The sequence below is a fragment of the Pseudoliparis swirei genome, chromosome 1 (genome assembly GCF_029220125.1).
Source record: "Pseudoliparis swirei isolate HS2019 ecotype Mariana Trench chromosome 1, NWPU_hadal_v1, whole genome shotgun sequence".
Taxonomy (NCBI): Eukaryota; Metazoa; Chordata; class Actinopteri; order Perciformes; family Liparidae; genus Pseudoliparis; species Pseudoliparis swirei.
The window spans coordinates 4,088,680-4,114,608 of record NC_079388.1 but is presented as its reverse complement, the minus strand read 5'-3'; the positions used below and the strand labels follow the sequence as shown (position 1 = coordinate 4,114,608).

At 43.3% G+C, this 25,929-nt stretch overlaps 2 protein-coding genes and 1 long non-coding RNA gene across 4 annotated transcripts in view; 1 reads left to right on the top strand and 2 right to left on the bottom strand.

Moving 5' to 3' along the window:
- The window catches only part of LOC130193810 (nuclear factor of activated T-cells, cytoplasmic 1-like), a 44,453-nt gene extending 33,459 nt beyond the window's left edge, over positions 1-10,994 (top strand). For both annotated transcript variants that reach the window (XM_056414569.1, XM_056414576.1), the window contains exon 10: positions 9,155-10,994. In XM_056414569.1, coding sequence (XP_056270544.1) covers positions 9,155-9,210 — 56 coding nt within the window. In that variant the 3' untranslated portion in view covers positions 9,211-10,994. The remainder of the gene's footprint in view (positions 1-9,154) is intronic.
- LOC130193825 (uncharacterized) lies at positions 1,170-7,924 on the bottom strand. The gene is made up of 3 exons (XR_008831713.1): positions 4,436-7,924; positions 2,176-4,211; positions 1,170-1,845 (listed from the first exon to the last, which is right to left on the bottom strand). It is a non-coding gene; the product is annotated as an uncharacterized LOC130193825 (long non-coding RNA).
- An 8,125-nt stretch (positions 10,995-19,119) lies between the features above and the next one.
- On the bottom strand, positions 19,120-22,634 carry si:ch73-196l6.5 (riboflavin transporter 2). Its single transcript, XM_056416386.1, has 3 exons — positions 21,625-22,634; positions 19,637-19,760; positions 19,120-19,532 (listed from the first exon to the last, which is right to left on the bottom strand). Exons 1-3 carry the CDS (start codon positions 22,632-22,634, stop codon positions 19,323-19,325), a joined length of 1,344 nt encoding a protein of 447 aa, XP_056272361.1. The 3' UTR covers positions 19,120-19,322.
- Positions 22,635-25,929: the final 3,295 nt, after the last annotated feature.

Genomic DNA, 25,929 nt, shown 5'->3' with positions numbered 1-25,929 from the left:
CCATTATTCTTGAGGGAATGTGTCTGTTTTTCAGAACTTCTTCGTTGTGTTTCGATGCCAGTTCGGTCTCCTTCTGCTGCTCTGCAAACAGGGTTAGCTTCAGGCTGTTAGAGAGTTAGCTTCATGCTGTTAGCTAGATAACTGCGGCAAGATTTGTGCTTTACACTTGTCTGCAGCTCTTTAGATCCCTCACCCCGTTGTAGTCCAGAGAGTTTCAGTCCCTTTGGAACAACAGACAGGGGAAATTAAACAGCGCATTACTCACTGAGCTCCAGCTGACAGCTCCGTTAGCAACCTGCTCTGTAGCTCCGTGGAGCTCTCTGGCTGAGGGAACGATACCGGTCTCTGATTGGCCGAATAGTCCAGTCACGTGAAATAATAAAACAATGTCATTGGCCAACGAGCGCACATTTCTGCGACCCAAGATTCACGTTTCATCCGCCAATGAGAAGCCGGTCTTTGCCGAAACGACTGAAATATTTTCTCGATGCCGTACACACACGTTAGATCGCCTCGAAAAAGGGGAGGGGCTTCTCTCCGTGATAATGGCGATATATTATATTTTTTCACATTAACTTAAGTGGTTGTTGACAGGCTGACGGTCTCCCACACACATTTAGCGCGTCAACACGGTATATTTACAATTTAAATGATTTGGCATATAATGTTATTTGACAGGATGTTTTTTTTTTTCTTCTTGTTTTTTTTCATCTACAAATTTTAAGAGGGGCGGCGCCCTAGCGCCCCCTATGGACGAACCGCCACTGGTAACAATGTTAAAAAATTATTTAAATAGCCCTAGTGGTTGCAGTTTGGGTTTGCAATTTTCAGAGCAGAGGCCTAAAAAAAGCTCGGTGCTTAACAGGTTAAAGTCCTGGACACCCATTGGTCACCATGTGAACCCTGTGTAATGGATCCAATACTAACATATATTTATAGTGGGTACGGAAAGTATTCAGACCCCTTTAAAATGTTCACTCTTTGTTTCATTGCAGCCATTTGCTAAAATCAAAAAAGTTCATTTTATTTCTCATGAATGTTCACTCAGCTCCCCATCTGGACAGAAAAAAACAGACATGTAGAATTTTTGGCAAAATTATTAAAAAAAGAAAAACTGAAATATCCCATGGTCGTAAGTATTCAGACCCGTTGCTCAATATTGAGCAGAAGCACCCATTGGACTTAATGTTGTGCGATTTTATTTTATTTAGGAAGAATTTGACGCACAATTTTTTCTGCGGAAAACGTCCTTTTTAATAGACGTGTCCCGGTCAGCTGGTCAGTAACCAGAGCCGACGTCTCTCCGGAGTCCCTCCTCCGGGTCGCTAGCAGGTCGGAGATGGAGGCCGGCCGCGCCGCCATAAAACTCTGCTGATCTCCAGACTCGCGTGCTTTCCCTTCCGGCTCCGGGGCCGCGGCCTGAGGGCCAAAGCCGTCCGTTACCCCGCTAGCATGAGAGAGCGGTGAGGCAACGCGAGTGAAACACCGTGAACCCCGATCGCAGCCAAGCAGCGTTCAGGACGGCTTTTTATTTATTTTTTACGGCGTGTTGCGGCCTTGTTAGACGTCACCGCGGCACAATTGATGAGCGGAGACTTTGGGGGATCATGGGAAAACTTTTATTACACAGTAAGAACTCACTGCAAATCATTTGGAGCCACTTGGCAGGAGGAAGAACTCGTTTGTATGATTTACAAGTTCAGTCCCACGTCAGATGTGTGGTGAACGTTCATTATCAGCATTTCTTTTCATGAATGGTGCGTGTCCTTCGGGGAAGTGCATCAGGGGAGTTTCGCATCTTCATCGACGCCTACGTCTGCTCAGCCAATCAGAGCTGGAGGTGTCCTTAAAGAAACAGGCACGAAAACAGCTTGATACAAATAAAGTGGTTTTTAAAAACATTTAAGCCCATAAACATGTTCTAGAATACAAGTATGAGTCTGACAATGAGCGTTGGTTTTCAAAAGACCACTTTCTAATTCTCTTACTCTTATTAACTTTCGAGTTATACGACTCAAGTTGAACTTTGTGACGGGGTTGAATTAGAACAATTGAAAGATGTTCCTAATATTCTCAACTTTTTGTTATTGCGGTCGCATTACGCCGCCCTCTCTCTCTATTATTGCATTACTTTAGAGTTTACAAAAAGCCATTGTTTGCAGACGGCACGTCTACCTGGGTTCAGGGGAAGTCTCTGGCAGAGCGCGAGGCGAACTCCGGACCCGCTCCGTGGGACTTCAGGAACCCGGTAGGAGCCTCGCTGCGAGGGCCAAGAACATCTCGTGGCTTGTGGCCTGGACTCAACGTGGCAGTAGAGAGGGTGGGGCTTGTGGTGTCCTCTGCCCCCCCCCTCCCCAGCCTATTACTCTCTCATTGTCTCAGCCCCGGTCCCTCGGCTGATCTGCTTGATGTTTCTGGCCGTCTGACCCGGTTCCTCCTGCTTGTGTTGCTCCGGTGTCGCGTTGACGCGGTTCAGCCCTTAACGAGGCGACCGGCGGCGGCACCGCTAATTGTTTGGGAGTTCCTGGTTTGTCGGGGGGGTGGGGGGGGTTCCTGGTTCAGGGATCCGGGTTGTATCGGTCGGGTCCGGCTGCTGTGGACCTCCACGGGACAGGAAACCGGTTCCTGGATTACTTCATGTCCAACGCCCAACCGTCGAGACACATCGCCGTCTGGTTCTCGAAGACGTTTGCGTAGCACAAACAATAACAGCGTTATCAGAGAGACCACGAATAATGAAAATACCGTCTATTGTTTACTCAATAGGAGACTTTCGGGTACCTTCTGTCAGCAGTGGAGTAAAGATGTCAACACGAGGTCCACGTCTGGACTCGAGTCGCACGAATCCGACATTCTAGACTCGACAAAACCCAAAAGGACTTTGACTTCGCTAACGACTCGTGACTCGTTTGACTCCCTGACTCCAGACCTTCCTTCAAGCCCACAGATGCAGAACGTTCCACGAAGCAACACGCGTCCCTCCATTTCCTGAACCCCCACTAGGAATTCCGCAGAGCCGACGTCCAATCAGGCCGCAAGAGAGAACTGCGAAGAACTGACGTTGCGTCACTGAGCGCCAAAATAATATCGTTCTTTGCGCACAACGAGCTATAAAAATGAACTTTCGGATGTGGAAGTTTACAATTCCAGGTGAGGAGCACATTTTGACTTGTTTGGGACGCGACACTCAAAGTTTATGACCTGGGACTAAAGACCGGAGGTCATTGAGACTGATCTGGTCCTTCAGTCATGAGATCTTCCTCAGCATGGGACAAAGAAAATGTGAAGATTTGAGCAACTGAGACAGGATGGAAACCTCCAGAACATGTGGACATGGAAGTGAGATGGTTTTTTCAACTGTATTTAGAATATTTTCCACCATTTTAATCCCATTTCTGCACGACGAGAGGGATCCCTACAGCGACCGAACGCCATTTCCTTCAAGAAAAGGCGTTCCTGATAATACCCTTTAAAACAAAGTTGATTGGTCTTCTCATATTTGAATCGCAAGTCAGTTCCATCTCCCTGAGTGAACCCCGGCTGGAGGCCGCCGCCCCGTTTGAAGCATCTCCCTCTCGCCTCTCTCGTAAATCGATGACCCAGATGTCACGCTGGTGCTCGGCCTATTTTTAGGACGTTGCTGCGATCACACTTCGAGATCAATACATTGCCTCTTTTCTTTTTTTTCTTCTTCTAATTAGATCCTCCGCGACAAATGTGACGGCCCAATGAAAACAGGGCCATGGCAACGGACTCACAAACAGCCTCGAGATAAAGAGTCTGAAGCCCGGCCGGTCTACGTTTTATATATTTAATATCTGAATTATGTCACGCGGCTCGCTCGAGGATAAGTAGCCGCTCGCTCCCGGACGGGCGTCTCCGCGTCTCGGGGGTCTCGACGTGGTCTCGATGTCCTAAATGTGCCGCCGGGCTCGTTGTAATGACGTCACCCTTTGAGGCTCTTGAACTCAACGCTCGTGTCCTTCCACCTCCAGATGCGCGGGAGGTCAAAGCCAGGTCACATAGAGGAGAGGAGGTCAGTCAGTTCAGGGCCGAGGAGGGAGGAGACGAGGTTAGGCTGTTTACGTCTTCTGGTTCGCGTGTGTGTCTTTTTCTGGCGATGTCACGGCAGAGTTTACGTTTAATTTAACTTTAAGTTCTCAGCGTTCTCATCCAGACATCAAGTGGCTCTGCATGTGTCGATTCAGCTTCTGTGAAACACAAACATACAAACAGCACAAGTCTTCAGGTGGATTTGATAATAAAGGATGTTCATAGATTTTTGTTTTAAGGGTTTTGATGGACAGCCGTCCCCTTCGATGCATGAGCGTCCCTGAACGCATCGTTATTGAGTCTTTAATGTGTGTTCACAACAGCGTAATCGCACTAAATATAACAACAACAACAAAATAAACTGAACATTCTGAGTCATTACCCCGTAGTGGCGACCTGCGGCAGGCCCAGGGCCCGATGTCTAGTTCATGGTCCTTTTTAAAGGTTCTCCAGGGATGTGTTAGCACCTGCGTAAGGTTCAGGGCCTCAGAAGACTTTTAAAACAAATGGCTGAAATTGGAGCATTTGAGTCACTAGTATGCGTAGCCTACATTTCCCAGAATGCAACCAATGGCACCATTTTGTTTCAGTCAATGTTATTTGCCCAGAAAACCTTTTTACCCAGAAGCCCACACGACAGTGAACAGATTCACCTGCTGGAGTTTGAGAATACTGCCGTGGCCCTCTGTCCACACGCCAACGTGGAGCTAACGGCCGCTGGGCTCCAGGGGTCCGGGGGCTCCGGGGGCTCCGGGGTTCACACAGCCAAAAGAAAGCTTTGTCCATTCAGGATTCTGTTTTATGATCATTTATGAAACAAAACAAACAAATAAACAAAGGAGCTCCTCATGCTGCCTCTTCTTCACTGTTAAAAACTAGGGCTGTCAATCGATTAAAAAAATTAACTAATTAATCGCACATTTTGAAATTCATTAATCGCGATTACAAGTTTTTTTTTCTTCTTTTTAAAGACAAAACTTCCCACAGAGCTGTGTTTTCAAAGAGGCTCCTACCTATAAAGTGCCAGCGAGGTATTTAATATTGTGGATGATAAACTGTTTCTTCAGTGAAACATCCAGATTAGTAAAAAAAAAAAAAGTATATTGAGACCCCATTGGTCCTGTCATCTTTAACATTAAACAACAGCAGAACCAGTGGCCTTGGGAACTGACTGACATTCACATATGTCCTGTTCACCCTCTGGAGGCTGGGCTCATGTTCTCCATTTTACAAAAACATGTAAATTCACCTTTTAAAGGCGTTTGCATGTGACACATACCCACGTGTTCTACATCAAACATTCCAGAACAATCTCAGCTCTGTAATAAGGCTCATTGTCCTCGCGCCGTGTTCTCTGGTTCTCTGACTGACAGGCTGCTAATGAGCCTCACCTGTGTGGTGGGAGGTCCTTTGTGATTTACTGAGTGTTCATTGGTTGTTTTTTTCGCTAAATGTTGACAGACAAACGGATTGACAAATCACGTTGAAGGTTTCGTGTGACGAGTTCTTTCCGCGCCGCGTCCCCCGACACGTCGCCCCTCCGTTCCGCTGTGTATCAGAGGGGGAGACGGGAGGAAGGAGGAGCAGGAGGAAACCCGACTGATTCATCCACGAGTTTAAACTGATTCCTGCTCCTTATTTTCGTGGAGAAATAATTGTTTTAAAAACGGAAACAGTGTTAAACCGTACTGCCGCGGTTTGACACTCAGGAGTGTAAAAACTTCAAGGCACACCGGAAGTAAACAAAGTTGCGTTAATTGCGTTAAAATATTTTAGTGCGTTAACGCGGCCAAATTAATCGCATAGATTATCGCGTTAACGCTGACAGCCCTAGTAAAAACAAACATAAGCCTCCCCAGGTGCATGCTGGTCTACTCCATCAGTCACCCAGGAGCCCCCAGCGCTACCCAATGAACCAACCAATGAACAACCAAAAGACTGAATGCATCTCAACAACAACAACAAATAAATCAACTAAACTAAAAACTATCAGCAGAAAAAGCTATCCTAATATATAAACATATATAAAGATCTAAATTAAATAAGCAAACAACTAGAATAATTAAAATAACTCATATCATGTATGGCTCCTACGAGGAACTGAACATGAACGCTGAGTTGTGGTTTTGGAGGCGTAGAGTCCAGCATGTCACCGTCAGAGTGTTTGTGTGACACACTCTTGTGAGATGCTCTATTAATAATATTAATAACATCAGCGAGGCCGAACCCAATCCGCTTTAATCACGACACGTTGGTTCTGTTTGTTTTCTAAACCATGGCAGCCTCCTCGGCTCTGTGAGGAGCGTACGGCCTGCGAAGAAGAAGAAGAAGACCTGAGAAAAGGGGCGATGATGAGAAGATGATTAGAGACGGAGGATCTGGATCTCCTCAACGTGAGAAATGAGGTCACAGAACGAAGGAATGAACTCGATCAATCCCCTTGAGGGAGGGGAGAATAGATATGTCTCTGTATATATATATATATATATATTCTCCTGGCTTATCTTCAGTCCGCCCGCTCAGTTGCACTTGGACCGCCCCACAAATAACTCAGTGATAGAGATAAACAAGTGCACCTGGATCCTTACGAGGTTGCATCATCATCATCTCTCGTGGGGGTCTGAGGATCTCACATGTTCAGGGTCCTTCAGCTGGACAGGAAGTAACGCAGCTCAGACCCCCTCTGGCTGAATAACATAGATATAACATAGATATAACATAGATATCATAACCTAGATATCATAACATAGATATCATAACATAGATATAACATAGACATAACATAGATATTATAACCTAGATACAGGCATGAGAATCCCTCACCTTTCGGCGAAATTCGCCGTTTTGAAACCAAAATAGGTGACTTACGTGAATCGTGTAGATCCGAAGAGTTTTTGTTTTGGAGTATGGGGGTGGGGGGGGGTCAATTGGCCGGCCGGCGTTTATGAGATTGGAGTGGGACGCGGAGAAAATGTGGAGTGGTGCTCTTCGCAATAAAACATCTTTGATGGGACGTGTCGCGTCTCGGCCAATCAGCGTCAAGATGTCTTCAGCGTTTGGTGGTTTAGGTTAGCTTGAATGTTAGACGCTACTTCTGCTGCTGTCGCGCTGCACGGTGGAGCGATGCTAACAAAGTACCCGTACGTTAAGAGCGATGTGATTTAGCATATTTTTAGTCTCAATACTTCATTAAAAGAGCGATCAGAGCGCACGCGCTGCTCCGTGTCGAGCTGTTTGTGTAAGTGGCGGAATTTTCGGCTTTAAAAATAAAAATAAAAAAAGATGCCAGAAGTGAAATGTTTAAGTTCAGTCTGTAAAGTTGTGTAACTCTACAGCTGCTCTTCCTGATGAACTCTGTATCCTCTGGTCAGAGACTAACGGCCTCATAGTGTATAATCAATGCTATGATGGCTCCATGTAGTTTCATTAATATCTTGCTGTATTAATACTAATATTACTGCTATTTGTTAAGTGTTGAAAAAGTTGGTAAAAAGTGAACCATACAGATATTTTATTTATTACTATTATAGATAAATATACCAGTATCGTATTTATGGTATACTGTTTTTATGGTATTGTATCATGATATTTATGGCAGGTATGGTATAGAAGATCGTGACAACCAGGTAGAGGCAGAACAGACTCGAGGAACAGACTCGTGGCTCAGCAGAGCACAAGACTTGAAGACTTGTTCACGCCAACAACAACAAAAAGGAAATTGGTTCATGAACGATCATATTATATACAATATTACTATTATTATAGTATTATAGGGCCCGATCACTGACTTGGTGTCAGAATGGAGGACCTATAGATTATCATACAACGTCCAACATCGATGTTCGTGGAAGTCACCACCAGCACACACCCCCGCGCCTATCCTCCTCACCTTTTTCACCCCTGACCCGTTTTCATGCCTGTAGATATTATAACATAGATATCATAACCTAGATATTATAACATAGATATAACATAGATATCATAACCTAGATATTATAACATAGATATTAGAACCTAGATATTATAACATAGATATCATAACATAGATATTAGAACCTAGATATTATAATGTAGATATCATAACATAGATATTATAACATAGATATTAGAACCTAGATATTATAACATAGATATCATAACATAGATATCATAACATAGATATCATAACATAGATATTATAACATAGATATCATAACATAGATATTAGAACCTAGATATTAGAACCTAGATATCATAACATAGATATTCTAACATAGATATCATAACATAGATATCATAACATAGATATTATAACATAGATATCATAACATAGATATTAGAACCTAGATATTAGAACATAGATATTCTAACATAGATATTCTAACATAGATATTATAACATGGATATCATAACATAGATATTAGAACATAGATATTATAACATAGATATTATAACATAGATATTATAACATAGATATTATAACCTAGATATTATAACCTGGATATTATAACATAGATATTATAACCTAGATATTATAACCTGGATATTATAACATAGATATTATAACATAGATATTATAACCTGGATATCATAACCCATCTTATTTTGGCTTGTTGTTTGGAGTCCATACCTTTTTTTGTTTTTCTCACCGCTCTTTATTCATTATAGTTTATTTTATTAACAGGGAACCAACTAAGTAATCAACCAGTGGGTTATGACAGGGGGGCCTCACCTCAGAACTCAGGAGGGTCCATGATGAGCGCCGATGTTCTAACTCATGTGTGTCAAACACATGGCCCGCGGTCCGAATGCGGCCCACCGCGTCGTTTTCTGCGGCCCCTGACGGCTTGAAAGACATATGATCACCTTTATATCCTGTGCTTTTATTTTGAAGGTTTCAAATTAAATGGATTTGTGTTATAACACTCAAGAAATGTTCATGTGTACAATATCTCTACTCTTGAATAAACAATAATCAAATGCAAAGAGAGTTATTTAACAATATGTTGGGGGGGGGGGTAGCTTACACACTGCTTCAGTTACACCGGCCCATGATGCCGATGTGGCCCACGGAGTTTGACATCGTGAATACTGACCGCCTCGTTTCTCTCTTCCTCTGCAGTCAACGAGATCATCAGGAACGATCTGTCGAGCATCTCCGTCCATAGCCAGGCGTAGTCCCCCCCCCCCCCCCCGCGCGACACAACACTGACATGGGAAACCCCCCTGACCCCCGCCACCGCCCCACCCCCCAATGTAGGAAACGCCAAACAAAAGATTCGATGCCGCGCTCGTCGCGCTTCGGACTGCAGCGAGCAGGAAGCAGCGGCGAGAAGGAAACGCGCAGAACAAACGTCGAGGAGTCAGGTGACCCGGAGGCCTCGTTCCTACGCGACGCCTTCACACGGGGACACGTCACATGACCCCCCGGCCTCAACAACGACCTATGCTCTCAGAGGACCAACGTTTTTATATGTTTTTTTTTTGCTGCAGATTGTAAATGATTCAGTGCCTTTTGAGTTATGTAATTTGTATATAAATATATATATATATATACACGGCATATGTGGCTTCACAGAGACGGTTTCATCAGAGAAGTGCCTTTATGACTGGAAACTGAAAAAACGTGTTCGACTCCAAAAGATGTTCCGCAGCGCGATGATGTCATAGAGGCAACGAAGTGGTAATCATGGGATGATATTGACGTTTAAAGACGGTGTCACATTAGCCACCGAAAGCTGCCGGTCGGAGCAGACCGAGTGAGGCTGTAGCAACACGAGCCCCGAGGTCAACGGGTCAACGCTGCGTTTCATCTCAAGGTCAACTTTTCATTTGTGAAAGGAAGAATGTGTCTTTTATTTTAGAAGTTGCATCGTCTCACTTTAAATAATATGTTGTCGGCCTTTGTTTGGACAAATTAAGTTCAGGTTTATTACTAAATGAATACATTTTCTGTATTTTCAGCCAAAGATAAGCACTTGATCAGTAAACGTGTGTTATGACTCGTAAGTTTGTCGCCTGAGGTCACGACAACGTTTCAGGTGATTCAAAGTTACCCAGATCTCATTTAGATGTATTCTACTGGACCCACAGAGGCGAGCGACACGTTGTCTGTTGTTGTAATACTCATTTCCGCCACTAGAGGCTCCACTGCACCATGTTCTAAACATCTAAGAGCATGCATGTTGTACTTCATGAGCTCGAAACACAGGTACATATTCACAGAGTATTAGCACGTTATGTAAATTGGGGCTATTCAGAGCCAGTGGCAGTGATGCTCTTCAGCCTCTTGTGGTCGGAATGAGTATTACAACAACAAACGCTTGATGTCAGGTCGATGATCCTGGGAGCGAATAGAACGAAATAAGTTCCCTCACCAGATGATTTTTTTTCTCCACCTGTTTCACAGATGAAAAAAGGAAAAATAGATCACCAGATTTTCATTCTCTGACTTGCCTCTCATGTCAAATGTAAACAAAACAATGTAATAATGAGACCTCCCTTATGCATACTGACTGCCTTGGAGTGAGCTACAGTAGAGCCGGTCAGAGCTGGCCTGGAAGCTATGCAACATGGTGGTCTCTCAAGGAGAGAGGGCCTCTAACCCGATGAATACTTAGTAACAGGGAACAGCAATACAAATATATACATTCTTTAATGTTTGTTTTTTGTACTTTCATATTTATTCTCTTAGCATGTGCTCTCCATTCATCATACGTTCTCCACGGTCCCCTGCAGACCGTGGTCTATCTACTCCTTCGTTTGCTCTCATAGTAAAACTGAGCTCTCACACTCTGGTTTATATGTATTTATGAGTCTTAATCTTTGTAACTGAAGCCATACTGGAATGTTTACCGCGGAGGCTGGTTGTTGTTGTTGTTGTTGTTGCTGGTGAACAACTCCTAACTCTGCTTTGTGATCTATTTTTGTGTAATTGTCAATAAATACGTCTTCATCTCTTTCATCCGATTCATTTGTTTCTTACCTTTTTATTTAGTTTGATTAATATCTCAAATATCTACGTGGATCAATATCACAGCGGAGGGGGGGGGGGTAATGAGGAAGACGTGTGGCATCGTCCACAGTCGCGGTTACAGCTGCACGGGGCTGGATTTCATGTTAAAGGACGTACCGACGGTTTTGCATGCACACAAAACAAGTTCTGCGAGTCAGCGTGATGATTTCCCTTCAGAATTATTGGAGTTGTACGTTTGGGAGAGAAATGCTTCCTGAAAAAAAACATTCGACAAAAAAGTTGTCGAATGAGTCCAGAGCTCTGGACGGTGCGTACGAGAGCTCCTCGTTGCCACGTCCTTCCTTCTGAATCGGATGCTGCTGTTGCTCAGTTAATGTCCTGCAAACGGGAAACACGAGAAGCTCTCGCCTGGAGAGTTCAGTGACTCCCAGAGAGCTGATGGCCGCCGCACTGCTCCCACGCTCTGCTCCCATATCATCTGGTATACAGATGATAACGCAGCAGCCATGGCGCTCTAAATTTGTAATTTGGCACCTTTTTTTAAAGCAGAGATTCAACTAAATTCAGTTTCTTTTGTATAGCCCATTATCAAAAATTACAAATTTGCCTCAGAGGTCTTTACAATCTGTACACATAGACATCCCTGACCTTTGACCTCACATAGGATCTGAAAAAACTCCCAAAAAACCCTTTCACAGGGAAAAAAGTGAAGAACCCTTCAGGAGAGAACAGAGGAGGATCCCTCTCCAGGATGGACAGAACAATAGATGTCATGTGACCAGAAGGAATCATTACAGAGTCACAACACATTCAATGAGTATGACAGAGTGTATGAATAGTTGGTAGTCGGCATGGACCACGATCCAGACCTCCATGATCCATCAGGCAGATGGAGGTAGAGAGGAGGAGTGGGCGGGGCATCAGCAGGGCCATGGCTTCAGACCCAGCCAGGTCCAATGGACCTCACATCTACAAAAGTAAACCCACAACTATCACACGGGGACCTCCCGATACCCCAGGGCATCCATCTTTACACGCCGTTCGTCTCCTTCCTGCAGCCACAAGCAGTCGTCAGTGTTTTATAATCTTCATGCTCGATAGCTCCCTGAAGAATAACCCCTCAGAACCTGTCCCAACAGCTACAGTTTCTTACAGATCTGATATTCTTTGAGGTGTCTGTTGCGGGCTACACTGCCACCGTGTGGTCTGCACGGGGAGTGACTGTGTGTGTGTGTGTGTGTGTGTGTGTGTGTGTGTGTGTGTGTGTGTGTGTGTGTGTTTGGGGCTGATCTCCACAGAAACTGCAATTAGGAAAATCAGTGCGTAATGTTTGTTGGTTTTGCTCGGCTGCCTCACACCTGTTATGAAAATGAAGCCTCATTTCTCCCTCATAGTGGATTCAAACCGCACTCTGGAAGGTCCGAGCAACACCTGGTAAGCCGAGCGAGTGTTTAATACTAAATGATATATAATTATCTGATTAAAGGTATGAATTGACAGTTCAAGGGTTATTACTCAGTTAGTATATCTGCTTATACGTCTTTTAAATGAATGTAACATAATTTATAAAAGTACATATATTTATATTATATTTATACAAATGTTATGGTGTCTTCACCAAACTAAATATTCTGCCTATGATTTTACTGCAAACAAGTTTGCTTTGGAGCATTTTTAGAGAATCAAGCGATTTGCTTTATTTTGGTTCAAGACATATGAGAATATAGATATATCTTTAGATAAATAAATTTCTACTGGATGAAAGGTTGTATTACTTTTGCATCACCAGTGGTGTATAAAGTACCTAAAAGCACTACTTGATTAAAAGTAAAGACAACTTACTGGAAAATGACTCCAGTCAAAGTCACCTAGAATACTACTTGAGTTTATATCTGATAGTTACTGTAATAAGTATCAAAAGTAATATTCTGATATTAAATGTACTTTAATATTGAAATTAAATGTAGAAGTAAATACTCTAAATAAAAAAATCAAAAGGTCATATTGATGAAGTTTATTCTGGTAAGTGCTGTGGCACCATGACTAAGCACAAGGAGTTGTGTTGAACATAATTGTGTTGGCTGTGATCCATCAGGAGCAACAATGTTCAACATCATATATTATACATAAGTATACTTTTGCATCTACTATGAACGTCTCATCATAATTCTCAGTAAAGCAATATGCCACTATGAAGGAGTTGTAGCAGTTTATAAGTATGCTCATTCAGACTAGATATTGTGTTCATTAAAACATAAACTTGGTGCATCAGGTCAGTGTCTTGAGAACCTGCCTCGTAAACTCCTCTGGGCCCTGAACGCAACAGGAAAAGGTTCTGCTCAAGCTGAATCTGGGCGCGTGCTTCCACCATAACTGATCATCCACAACATGACTCAAATATCAAAACATGATCAATACTGAAGCAGAAAGTAACAACCCAGTCGTCATTACTGGAAACGGACAAATGTCCTGTTCATCCTGCGCACTCCGACGTGGCTGCGCTCTCGCAGCTCCTGTCCATCATATGTGGCAAGATAACGTTAAGTTAGCTCACGTTAGCCAACTAGTGCTGTAATGAGTACAACTAAGATGACTCAAATCAACAATCTCACAACTGTCAACACGTCCTCAGCTCACTAACTCCCTAGCGATCCGTCTCCGACACTAATGACTCATGCGATTTACGAGAGCTAGCGAACGTTAGCCAAAAGGGTTAGGGTTAGGGTTAGGGTTAGTCCAGTAACAAAGTGTAACCGGTTTGTGGTCGTCACAGCTGGGTTTCTTCCCCAAGCACTAAAGGACGAGCAGACAAGATGGATACTTGGTCATATCTTTTATTAAGACTGCAGACTGTGCCTCTTCTCTCCACTTGCTTACGCTTCAGTCCCTACTGCTCCTTTATGGAGACCGACACAAACACACAGATCAGCCTCAGCTGGTGCTGATTAACAATCAACCGCCAGCTGAGGCCGATTGGACATGGTCCTGACACCGTTCCCTGAACCACACCCCGCTGCCACACAAAGTATTTCTACCTCATTATAATACGTCCCTGTGAATCGGTGTATTTTATAGAATTCAAATTGTATAGAAAATACTGATTACAAGTTTAAATACTTCTTTCAGCTCAGTTTATGTTTCTCTGTGTGTATGTTCCTTTGCTTTCATATTCAAAGATGAAACAAAGTAAATATAGACTTCTAAACGTCCATCTTGTTTCTTCCAGCCGTCTGGTACGATGACGAACTCCAGCAATGAGTCAGACCATCGCGGGAGGTTCTGTGAGTTTGACAAGAACATGATCGTGATCGCCTCGCTGGTCGACGTCATTACTCTCATCATGGGACAACCGGTGATCATCAAACTGCTGCTCATCACCTTCAACTCCAAAAAGCCAGATATCCTGAATTTCAATTTAGCTCTCTTCCACAACGTGCAGTACTTGATCTCCATCTGTCATCTCATCGCCTTGTTAATGAACTCAAAACATGGTAAAATCGCCCGGTTTTTGTTAGCGTACGTCCAAATCGGGGGGCCGATGGGTCTGTGCTTCATCTGCATGGAGAGATACGTGGCGGTGATTCACCCCACCTTCTATCCTTCCCTGAAGACATACCGATGCAGGGAGCTGTGTGCCCTGACGGTGTGGTTCCTCTCCGTGCCCTTGGCTTCGATGACCATCCTTTCTTCGGGCTCTCCCTTATCGCCCAGTGGAGTGTTGTGGAGATATATCCCACAGAGTGTGATGGTGCTCCTGGTGATGATGATGGTGTATTGCAGCGCAAGGGTCGCCAGGGCGCTGACGAAGTGCGGCCCGGGAAAAGACGAGATGCACCCCGTCAAGAAGAGGGCATTGAGGACCGTCCTCGCCACCTCCATCATCACCATGTGCTGCTACTTGCCGGTTACTATACTACAGAGCATTGTGGGTAGTTTGGAAGGGTTGAATAATTGTCTCTTCATTTCCATTTATTTATTATGTCTGTCCTCTGCGAGTGTTGTGCACCCCATGTTTTACCTCTACACCCAGGGACAGCTGTCTGCCTACCTAAAGGCTCTCTACTTTCCATGCGGAGCATTAATGTAGCAGCACAACAACCATCTGTAAATACGATGTAATGGAGTCATTTCTAACTACTAATAATAACAATTATTATAAAACAAATAATTCTAAGGATATGATAGTCATAATAATTATAACAGCAATACAATTAATCTAAACTATTATATGATTATATGAAAATGCTACAACAACATGAACAAAAATCGTTCCAATTAATTAAATGTTGAATATTTTATACAGCCCAACATCACAAATTACGAATTTGCTTCAGCAGGCTTTTCAATCTGTACACATGTGACATCCGTGACCTTTGACCTCACATGGGATCAGGAACAACTCCTAAGAAAACGCACCAGGGCCGTGCCAGGAGGCATCACACACAGCCAGGTCCAATGGACCCTACGAGACGTATGGTCACAAAGACAAAGATAATATTACTTTTATTAATAATAACAACATCAACTGTATTTGTATTCTATCCTTTAATACAAGACAATGCAGCTAGTTTTACACTAAAGGAAGCTAGACAGAAGTAAACTGACCCAGCTTCCCAAAGCCTATTTGGTCATCTGAGTTTCCCAGTGCTTGACGTAGCCAGGTCGGCCATGAGAGCCTTAAAGTGTTCCATCAAGCAGGTACCTTCCACATCATCACATTTCATGTAGCTGACGCTTATATCCAAAGCGACTTACAATCATCCACCGTAGACACAGCTACAGCGAGCAATTCAGGGTTAAGTGTCTTGCTCAAGGACACATCGACTCGGCCGTGAGCGGGGATCGAACCGCCGATCGTCTGAGTGGAAGATGAACCAGCTCCGCACTGACCCACCGTCGCCCCCAGACAGCCGTGCCTCTGTGTCGGCCTGCTCAGTCTGTGTGCCCGCAAGGCTTCCCACCCACCCCAGTTGCACCCTCTGCCCAGTCCCAGCCGACCCTGGTCCCACATAGCAGTGGATTGCATCACTGGCCTGAAGGGAACACCAGCGTACTAACGGCCGTGGACCATTTATTCCTGGGGCCTGTCCCCCTTCATGGTCCCCTGAGGATACCAACCACCCCTGTTTCCGTTCCAGGAGGAGGAGGAGGCGGTGCCCTCCGTTCAAGACAGTTTTTTAAAGTACCGGCGGATTTTGGTGGGAGGTCCAGTCTGCGTTCGGATTCGCCAAATTCCTGCACCCACCTATCGCCTGGTCAGAAGGTGTGGACTTACCCCTTCAGGTAGAGTCCCGCAAACTGGCACCCTACTTCATTGGACCCTTCAAGGTGGATAAGATCAGCAATCCCTCTGCGGTCCAGCTTCAAAGGTGCACCCAACCTTCCATGTCTCCCTACTCAAACCGGTGTCCTCCAGTCTTTCAGTGGTAGTGTGACTCTCGGCCGCTTGGCCGTTGTACTAACTTCTGTTCCTTGGGCCGAGGATTCCTGGACCGATCACATCCTGCCCTAGAAATCACCAGCTGTCTTCCAAATAACCCAAATCACCAGCTGTCTTCCTAATAAACCCTTTCCTGCACCTAGCCTTCTGCCTCCGAGTCTGCTCTCGGATCCTGCGGGAACCAGGACCCCCCCCCCCCCCCCCCAGTTCCTCCATTAGTAATGTGCTGGTATCTGTCAGCACTGTTGTTCTTTGTGTGGGTAGCTGTTAGCATCTTTAGCCATGTGGAGGATATATAGTTGTGCTCTGAATTTAAACTCTAGCAGCTTTAAAGTGATAAAAATGTTCTTCTACTAAAATTAATAACAAATGGGACAATGCCGAGCAACACGGCCATCTCTTGAACTCTTAGGGACGGTCAATTGACCTGAATGCGAACACACGTGTATTCTAAAGGTGCGTTCACACCAAAAGCGATGCGATTTTTCGCGTCGCCCAAAACGCGTGAGTTTACTCGCTCGACCATTCACCGTGTTCTCGCCATAAGCGTCGAGACGCTCCGCGAGGGGCGGGGCTTATCTCCGTGTCTCGTCTCCGTAAATACCCTTATCATTTCCTTCATCCACCACGGAATAACTAACCACTAGTTCTGCTTTATACTTGCTGTGGACGTCCCACACACTAACGCCCTCGTGTTTGGGTTCATGACATTAATGTAATATATATATTTATATATGACATCACCCGTAGGCTCACTCAGCTCGGTCACTTTCACCGATGAAGTTACTGTTACGTCTGAAAGACTTCCGCTTCCAGCGCTACGAGAGCGGAACATCTAAACGCTGTTATTGTATATATAATATAATATATATGTTATTGTGTTCATAACATTATATATATAATATATGTTATTGTGTTCATAACATTAAATATATAATATATGTTATTGTGTTCATAACATTATAATATATAATATATGTTATTGTGTTTATAACATTATATATATAATATATGTTATTGTGTTCATAACATTATAATATATAATATATGTTATTGTGTTCATAACATTATATATATAATATATGTTATTGTGTTCATAACATTATAATATATAATATGTTATTGTGTTCATAACATTATATATATAATATATGTTATTGTGTTCATAACATTATAATATATAATATATGTTATTGTGTTCATAACATTATTATATATAATATATGTTATTGTGTTCATAACATTATAATATAAAGTATATGTTATTGTATTCATAACATTATTATCCGTCTTGTTCTGATTCAACAGCGATGATGCGCGGAGTAACTCGAGAACTAATTGGCCCGAGTTGCGAGATTACCGCCTCAAAGTTGAAATATTTCAACTAGGGGCGAAAATTGCGCCGCTGTCAACGCGTCGCCCACATCGCGTCGCCCAAAACGCCCCAAACGCGCCGCCCGGAAAAATATTGCGTCTATCGCAGCCACACGCGTCTGTCCATTGATTTTTCATGGGATTCGGTCGCGCGAAAAAAATCGCTTCACTTTTGGTGTGAACGCACATTTAGATATAGTTCTTATATAGAAACTTTAGTTGCCTGAGGAAATGCATAATAGAGTATGGAAATGATGATATAATCAAATGGAAATATTATGTAAATTAGGAGGACTTCAGAATTCAGAGAAGATTGATATCTTGAATGCTTTTTTACATTTTATATACATTTTAAAATCAGAAAAAAAGCATATTTTGATGGTTTTAGGTTGAGCTGTGGTCATGTGTTTGGTCTGGGGTTGTTTTCTCTGCTTCGGACCAAATGTAAAGAAGTGTGTTGTGTTCTCTTAGTAATGTTGGATTATACCTTTATAGATTAATGCCATAACATAGAATAAACAATATGAAGATGGCAAATGTACATTAAATACAAAGAAAAAAAATGTGATTGCAGAATTATTGTTTTTTGACATCCTGTTGCGAACGTGTTTTTAGCCTTCTAGTCAGTTGATGTTAGTTTAAATACACAAATAAAGAGTCTCGGCCGAAGACTTGTCAAATAACAGAGGAAAGCATACGAGTAAAACAAAGAGCAAATATGCGTCTGTATTTTTGTTGTAACGTCACTCTTTATGAAATATATATTCTCATGTAATGTATTGGTGAATTTCTAAATGCTCTCTTTTTTCCAGGAGAACTAACATGTGCAAATATGTGTTTTATCCCCCATAATTATAATTATAGCTAAATAGTGCAGCCACACATACAGCTGTCAGGGATAGCTTTACACAGTGGAGGAATGTAAATAAGTACGTTTACTTAAGTAGTACAAGTATTTATTTTGATTTTATACTTCTCCTCCAAGAGGTGAACATTTACTACATGTCTGTCAGCATGATGCAACATGTTTTAATGTGTGTGATAAAAGTGTTTCTCTATGTGTTGAGAACATTCTCCAACTTCTTGAGATAAATAAAGTGTGTTGGATCAGCTGGAAAATGCATCTTTTTGAAGCTTTAAATGGTCTGTTTTATATATATATTTAAATTTAGAGATACATGCTTCTCACATGAGAGCTATTCTTTCAGCATGCTGATTTTATAGAATAGGATGCATTGCTGTATAATATAATCACATCATGTATAATAACACTGACAACATTTCACTGCACAGTATACACTTTTAGATACTTTATTTTATTGTAAGAGTTTAACTCGTAAGTGGTGTATTCTCATAAGGTTCCAATACCAGTGTTAATGTTCATCCTATCCGAAGCAGCGCGGTATATATTACTACATTATAGCTTTTCTTGTAACAAATGACATAAAATATGACAAACAAAAACAAAAAAAGGAAGAAAAATGTTACGTAGAAATGTCTTCATTTACATCTGGTGTTGCACGGGTCCCCGGATGAGAAGAAGCTGTACACGCTGACCACGGGAAACATGGTCACGGCTCCCAGCAGGGAGCCCAGCTGCACTACCGCTCCGCACCACACGAGGGCGCTGTGGCCCTCGTCTCGCAGGATCAGGCCGATGATCACCTTCACGTAGGAGAGAGTGAGAATAAACAGGACCCAGGCCAGCACCTGGTGGAGGGAGGGAAGCCGATAAATATCTCCATGACCGAATGAGGTGTTTGAGGAACACAATGGAGGTCACATTAGATGAGGCCGAGCAGCGTTCTACTCACGATGACGACGCCGCCGGAAGTCTCGTGAACCAGCAGCGGACACGGACTGAGCGCTGCCATGCTCATGATGTAGGCTGCGACCCCACTTCCGGTCACCGTGAGAACTCCCAGCAGCAGCAGAGATCTGCGTGGAAACGACACATTGCTCTTGAGCAACTGTCACGTGAATGAATTATACTATTAAAGAAAATAGGGCAAGTTGATCTGTGATTTAATAAGTTTATAAGCTCAAAGAATGATGCAGCTTTCTCAGACAAACTGAATTAGTCCTTTAGGTTTATGTAGGTAAAGACTGGCGACAAAATATGCTACACAATATTCCTACACATTGGATTGGACTTTATTTCTAAACAAGGGGGCGGGGCTATTCGGTTTCCGATATAAATCAATTGATTTATGTTCGATTTATGTCCGTGATTTTCTGTCCTTGTCTGAATTTTCATTTCTATGTTTTTGTTTTTTGTTGTTTGGTAAAAATAAAATGATTGAAAGAAAGAATTCAATTACAAACTTTCTTTTTTGTTAGTCCCCTTCTCGTGAAAGCAGGGACACCTTGAGAGGGACATTTCCTCAAATTTAGCACGGATGTCCACCTGGACTGAAGGATGAACTGAGTAGAAATTGATGATTAAAGGTCACTTTTTATCCATGAATCGAGAATGAATTCGCTAATTGAATAGACCGTATATTAGAAGTGGACGTCGTCAGCGTGATGTCACAGATTAATTAGTGGACTGTAGTTTTGAAGCCTCGAGATCGGCGATTTCACTGTCGATTATCTTGAAATACGGCCGTCAGCGTCCTGGCTTTTTTTGCAACCAATGAATGGAAGTGTCCATATTTGGAATGTGGAGGAGTGATGTAAAAACGACGTACATGGCTCTGTCAATCACAGTAAGCCCGCCTTAAAGTATCCACATTGTGGTCTATTTGACACTTAATGGACCATAATTTACTAAATGAACAATCCTGCTGTTTTTAGGATAACCTGAAACTAGAGATTGAGACATGAACTCATGTTTACAATGTTTACTGAGGGAAGAAATCAATAAAGAAGTCTTTATATAGACTTCTATACAACCAGACTTCTTTTTGCAACTGAAATTGTCGCCCCCTGATGGCCATTAGAGAGAATGCAACTTTTAAGACACTTCCGCATCAGCTTTTTGGAGGTTGCCGCTAGCTAATCTCAACAATTTCACGCAAATGTCTTTTTGGATAAAATGATGACATTCCTGGACAGACATGGACACAAACTACAACTTGACTGGTTGGCAGAGAATCAAACGGGGGTAATTATTACACTACCGTTCAAAAGTTTGGGGTCACTTAGAAATGTCTTTATTTTTCAAAGAAAAGCACTGTTTTTTCAATAAAGATAACATTAATCAAAAATACACACTATACATTGTTAATGTGGTAAATGACTATTCTAGGTGGAAACGTCTGGTTTCTAATGAAATATCTCCAGAGGTGTATAGGCCCATTTCCATCAACGATCACTCCAGTGTTCTAATGGTACATTGTGTTTGCTAATCGCCTTAGAAGACTAATAGATGATTAGAAAACCCTTGTGCAATTATGTTAGCACAGCTGAAAACAGTTATGCTGGTGATATAAGCTATACAACTGGCCTTCCTTTGAGCTTGAAGTTTGAAGAACAAAATTAATACTTCAAATATTAATCATTATTTCTAACCTTGTCAATGTCTTGACTATATTTTCTATTCAATTTTCAATTAATTTGATAAATAAAAGTGAGTTTTCATGGAAGACATGAAATTGTCTGGATGACCCCAAACTTTTGAACGGTAGTGTATATATAATGCAAACTGAGGGTCGATGATACAGGGTCTCGCAGGCTGCCCAGATTATTATTAATCATCCTTATTATAATCTTAGTTATTATCTTGAAGGCACATTTATAATGTTGATATATTGATATCACGATGACTGTCGTTGAAAAGGTGAATCAAACACACACTGACCTTATGGGGAAGAACATGGCGACGAAGCAGGCGAGAGGGTTTGCCACGGCAGCCATGGTGGCCGATAAGTGATAAACGTTGTTCCCGTAGGGCAGACACGAGTAGGACTGCACCGAGGGAAGCACCACGTTGGTCAGCGCGTTGGTCCAGGCCAGGATCGCAAAGATGTAAAACACCTGCGTCCAGCTGTACGAGCCGGTCCCGAAGCCGCTCCTGGGCTTCTGGCTCGCGGCTCTGTACGGATCTATCATGGGCTTCTGCTCCGCCCACTTCCTGTCCCGCTGAGATTTGTCCTTCCCCCTGTCGGTGTACCCGACGGGGCGCTCTCTGGCCACGGACGGGTGGTAGTTCAGCAGCAGGAACGCCGCCAGGCACACCAGCATCATGGCGCTGAGGAAGAAGAAAAACACCTCGGCGGAGAAGTTGGCCGGCTGATATTGAGCCTGGAGGTCAAAGGTCACCGAGCTGTCGGAGGAGTTCAAGGTGTGGTCCAAAGACCGCGTGCCGTTGATGCAGTTGACCACTCCGACTCCCTGGATCAGAGCCACCAAGGCGGGCAGCAGGCCGCTCAAGCCCTCCCCGATGTAGTAGGTGGTCAGGTACCGAGGCTGGAGACGCATCATGAAGGGCAGGAAGGTGACGGAGGACGTGCAGTCGACGGTGGCGAGGAAGAAAGTCAAGACGAGCAGGGCCACGCTGCGAGGGGCGCCCGCCACCACCGCGGTCTCCTTCCAGAAGAAAGCCAGCAGGAAGCTGGCGGCCGTGCCCAGGCCGATGACGGCGTAGATGACGGCCGCTTCGTTCAGGGCGCCGGGCCGGAAGCGGTGCATCAGCGTGACGAGGAGCGGCCCGACGTTCGCCATCTGGATGAGGACGGAGAGGTACGACGGCAGGTACCAACCCTCGGGGATCTGGGGGACGACGAGGGGCAGCTCCACCCACAGCCCGTTGATGGAGACCCAGGAGCCCATCCCGAACAGACACACCCACAGGTGGGTGAGGAGGGACATGGTGGAGGCGTCTACGGCCAGGAAACAAACACCCCTCCAAAAATCACTTTTAGTTTGATCCAACACTTTATCAAATGAACTCTGACCTCAAGGCTGAAACGTGTTTTTTTTCCGAGACTCTGTTCAGGTTTTCAGTGAAATATCTTAACAGCTCCTTTATTGATTGCTATGAACTCTGGTACATGTATTCTTGTATTCTTGTATTCATGTATTCTTGTATTCATGTATTCATTATTCATGTTCCACAGATGATAAACTCCATCAACTTGAAGCTTCAAATTCCAGAGAAAGATGATTTCTCCGGCTTGCTGAGCCCTGCCTACATGTACCAGAATGCATTGCACGCCACCTTCTATCTAATCGCCTCTATGAGCTCTCTATGACCACGATATGACCCCTCGATGCCCCCAACTATGACCCCTATATGACCCCTCTATTACCCCAACTATGACCCCTCTATTACCCCTGTTTGACCCCTCTATGACCCTTCGATAACTCTTTATTACCCCTCTATTACCCCTATTTGACCCCTCTATGACCCCTCTATTACACTGATATGATTCCCCTATTACCCCAATATGACCCCTCTATTACCCCTGTTTGACCCCTCTATGACCCTTCGATTACCCCTCTATTACCCCTATTTGACCCCTCTATTACACTGATATGATTCCCCTATTACCCCAATATGACCCCTCTATTACCCCTGTTTGACCCCTCTATGACCCTTCTATTACCCCTATTTAACCCCTCTAATACACCGATATGATCACCCTATTACCCAAATATGACCCCTCTATTACCCCTGTTTGACCCCTCTATTACCCCTTTATTACCCCTGTTTGACCCCTCTATGATGCCTCTATTACCCCTCTATGACACACCCCCCCCCCCCCTCATTCCCACTAGACAGCAAGGAAATAGGACACGGGGCAACTTCTGTAGGTCTTGAAGCTGATTTATCAATTACACTTAATTGGACATAAAAGAGCCAAATGTCCCCCTTAACTTAGTAAATTTAGCTCTGTATACATTTCATCACAAATTAATTTGCAAAGAGAATTTGTCCAATATTTTTGGTTTATCACCTACTTCTGGCAAAACCCTTTAATTGCCTCATGGATCACTCGCGTCTTTAGTTCTTATTAGCACATGTTAGTCATTATGTAACGAGTTCTGTCAATTAATCCGTGGATTATTATTATTATTTCCTCAACTAATCAATTCGTCAATTTTTAATAAAAATTCAGAACAAGGTTAAAAAATCAACGGCGTCTTTAATGGCCTTTAACTCAAAGACGTTCCCTTTGCAGTCTCAGAGGAGGAACCTGAACATATCCACATATTCTCCTCACGCGTTACTCGTCTCCATGTTTACTGATCACTGACGATCCATTTCACACGTCATTTACTAATGCTTTCATAGAAATGTATTTTCTGCAATTCCTTATGAATTATGGGACCATGAAGATGTATTCAAAGTCTTCCGGTATTCACACTCATGAACCAGAGGAGCTTCCAGTCGTGGCTCAGCGGGTCAACTGAACGTTTACGAAGAACAACGTTCACAGAGATAAATCAATCACCAAAGTGTTACGTTGGGTTCAAAGAGCCGTTTCCTCTGGAGGAGAACAGGAACTTCCTCTTTAATGAGTAGCAGAATACACAACAGGGAGACGTCTGAGGAGAGAGAGACGTGGATGGACCTGAAAAGTATGATAGAGTAACTATTTATACAAAGAAATGTTGCTTTGCTTTTGGCCCCACAAACTAAAATCCCTACAAACGTAAAGTCCTACAAACTAAAAGCATGACAAACTAAAAGCCCTTCAAACTAAAAGCCCTACAAACTAAAAGCCCTTCAAACTAAAAGCCTTACTGGCTAAAAGCTCTACAAACTAAAAACCCTTCAAACTTAAAGCCTTACAGGCTAAAAGCTCTACAGACTAAAAGTCCTACAGACTAAAAGTCCTAAAAACTAAAAGTCCTACAGACTAAAAGTCCTACAAACTAAGTCCTCCAAACTAAAAGCCCTACAAATTAAAACCCTTCAAACTAAAAGCCTTACAGGCTAAAAGCTCTACAGACTAAAAGGCCTTCAAACTAAAAGCCCTACAAACTAAAAGTCCTACAAACTAAAAGCCCTACAAATTAAAACCCTTCAAACTAAAAGCCCTACAAACTAAAAGCCCTACAGACTCTACTTTATTGCCGATATCTCCAAATCTCTGCAAATCACACCAGAGCATTATTCATGTGAAGACGACCTTCCCGGGGAGAAGAGGCTCCACACAAGGTCGCCCATCAGGATGGAGAGGTACAACGTGCCGTCAGGATGGTTACAGGTAAACACTGCGATGTGAAGACTATGAATGAAAGTCTGTTCATTTGTTTTCCTAACTCAACTCATCACAGCAGCAGAGAAGAGACTTAAAACAATAAAATGAAGAAAATATCGAGGATTGCTGTGTGACCGCGCCGGCACTTAAACGGGCGTTACGTGAATGTTTACGTCCTCGTGGACATCGTGTGCTGCGAGATGAACGCTGATCGACTTCGGAGCAGATCCTCTGAGAGCAGAAACACGAATTCTTCCACCTCCGGTTGTTTTCCATCAGAACTCACAGGGCGGCTTGAAGCCGCTTCAAACACCCAGCATGCAGCACAGAAAAACACGACTGCCTGCTGGCCCGGTAACTGTTGCGTAACCCGAGAAAACATCTGACCGCTGCATTGTTGACTGGAAACAAGAGCCGTTGATCGGTGAGAAGAAAGTTAAACTAAAACTAAATGAAAGAAAGAATTAAGCACAGTCGTGATTTTTAGTTAGTCATATTCAGGATTATATTATTATTATTTTTATTATTAATAATACAGATTATTATCTAATCATCAAATAAAACACATCAGCACATTTTGATTGATAGTCTGAACATATATAAAAAATAAAAAATAAAGAGTCCAACAGAAACTTTTAGACCAGCAAATGGAATAAAGCATCCCTGCAGATACTCACATTCTGCTCCCTGGAGAGTTTGGAGTTTTGTGCAGGGAGAAGGAAGCAAAGTCCTCTACTGTAAACCATGTGTGTGTGTGTGTGTGTGAGTGTGTGTGTGTGTGTGTACCAAGGGAGTAAACCCTCCTCGCGGGAGAGCATGTCGCCAACTATGATGACACACGTCTGGTTAACCGCTCGTCTCTCCCTCCAGTATCAGCACCGTGTGGACCGTCCAGAAACATCACATGTGGTGGGTCGCAACTTCTTTTTTGGGGGGGAATAGGGGGATGAGGTGGG

Coding starts and splice junctions, on each gene's coding strand:
- si:ch73-196l6.5 (XM_056416386.1), bottom strand. CDS start 22,634: ATGTCCCTCCTCACCCACCTGTGGGTGTGTCTGTTCGGGATGGGCTCC. Junction 19,761..21,624: donor GCCATGTTCTTCCCCATAAG/GTCAGTGTGTGT, acceptor GTTTCCACGCAG/ATCTCTGCTGCTGCTGGGAG. Junction 19,533..19,636: donor CTTCCGGCGGCGTCGTCATC/GTGAGTAGAACG, acceptor TCCCTCCACCAG/GTGCTGGCCTGGGTCCTGTT.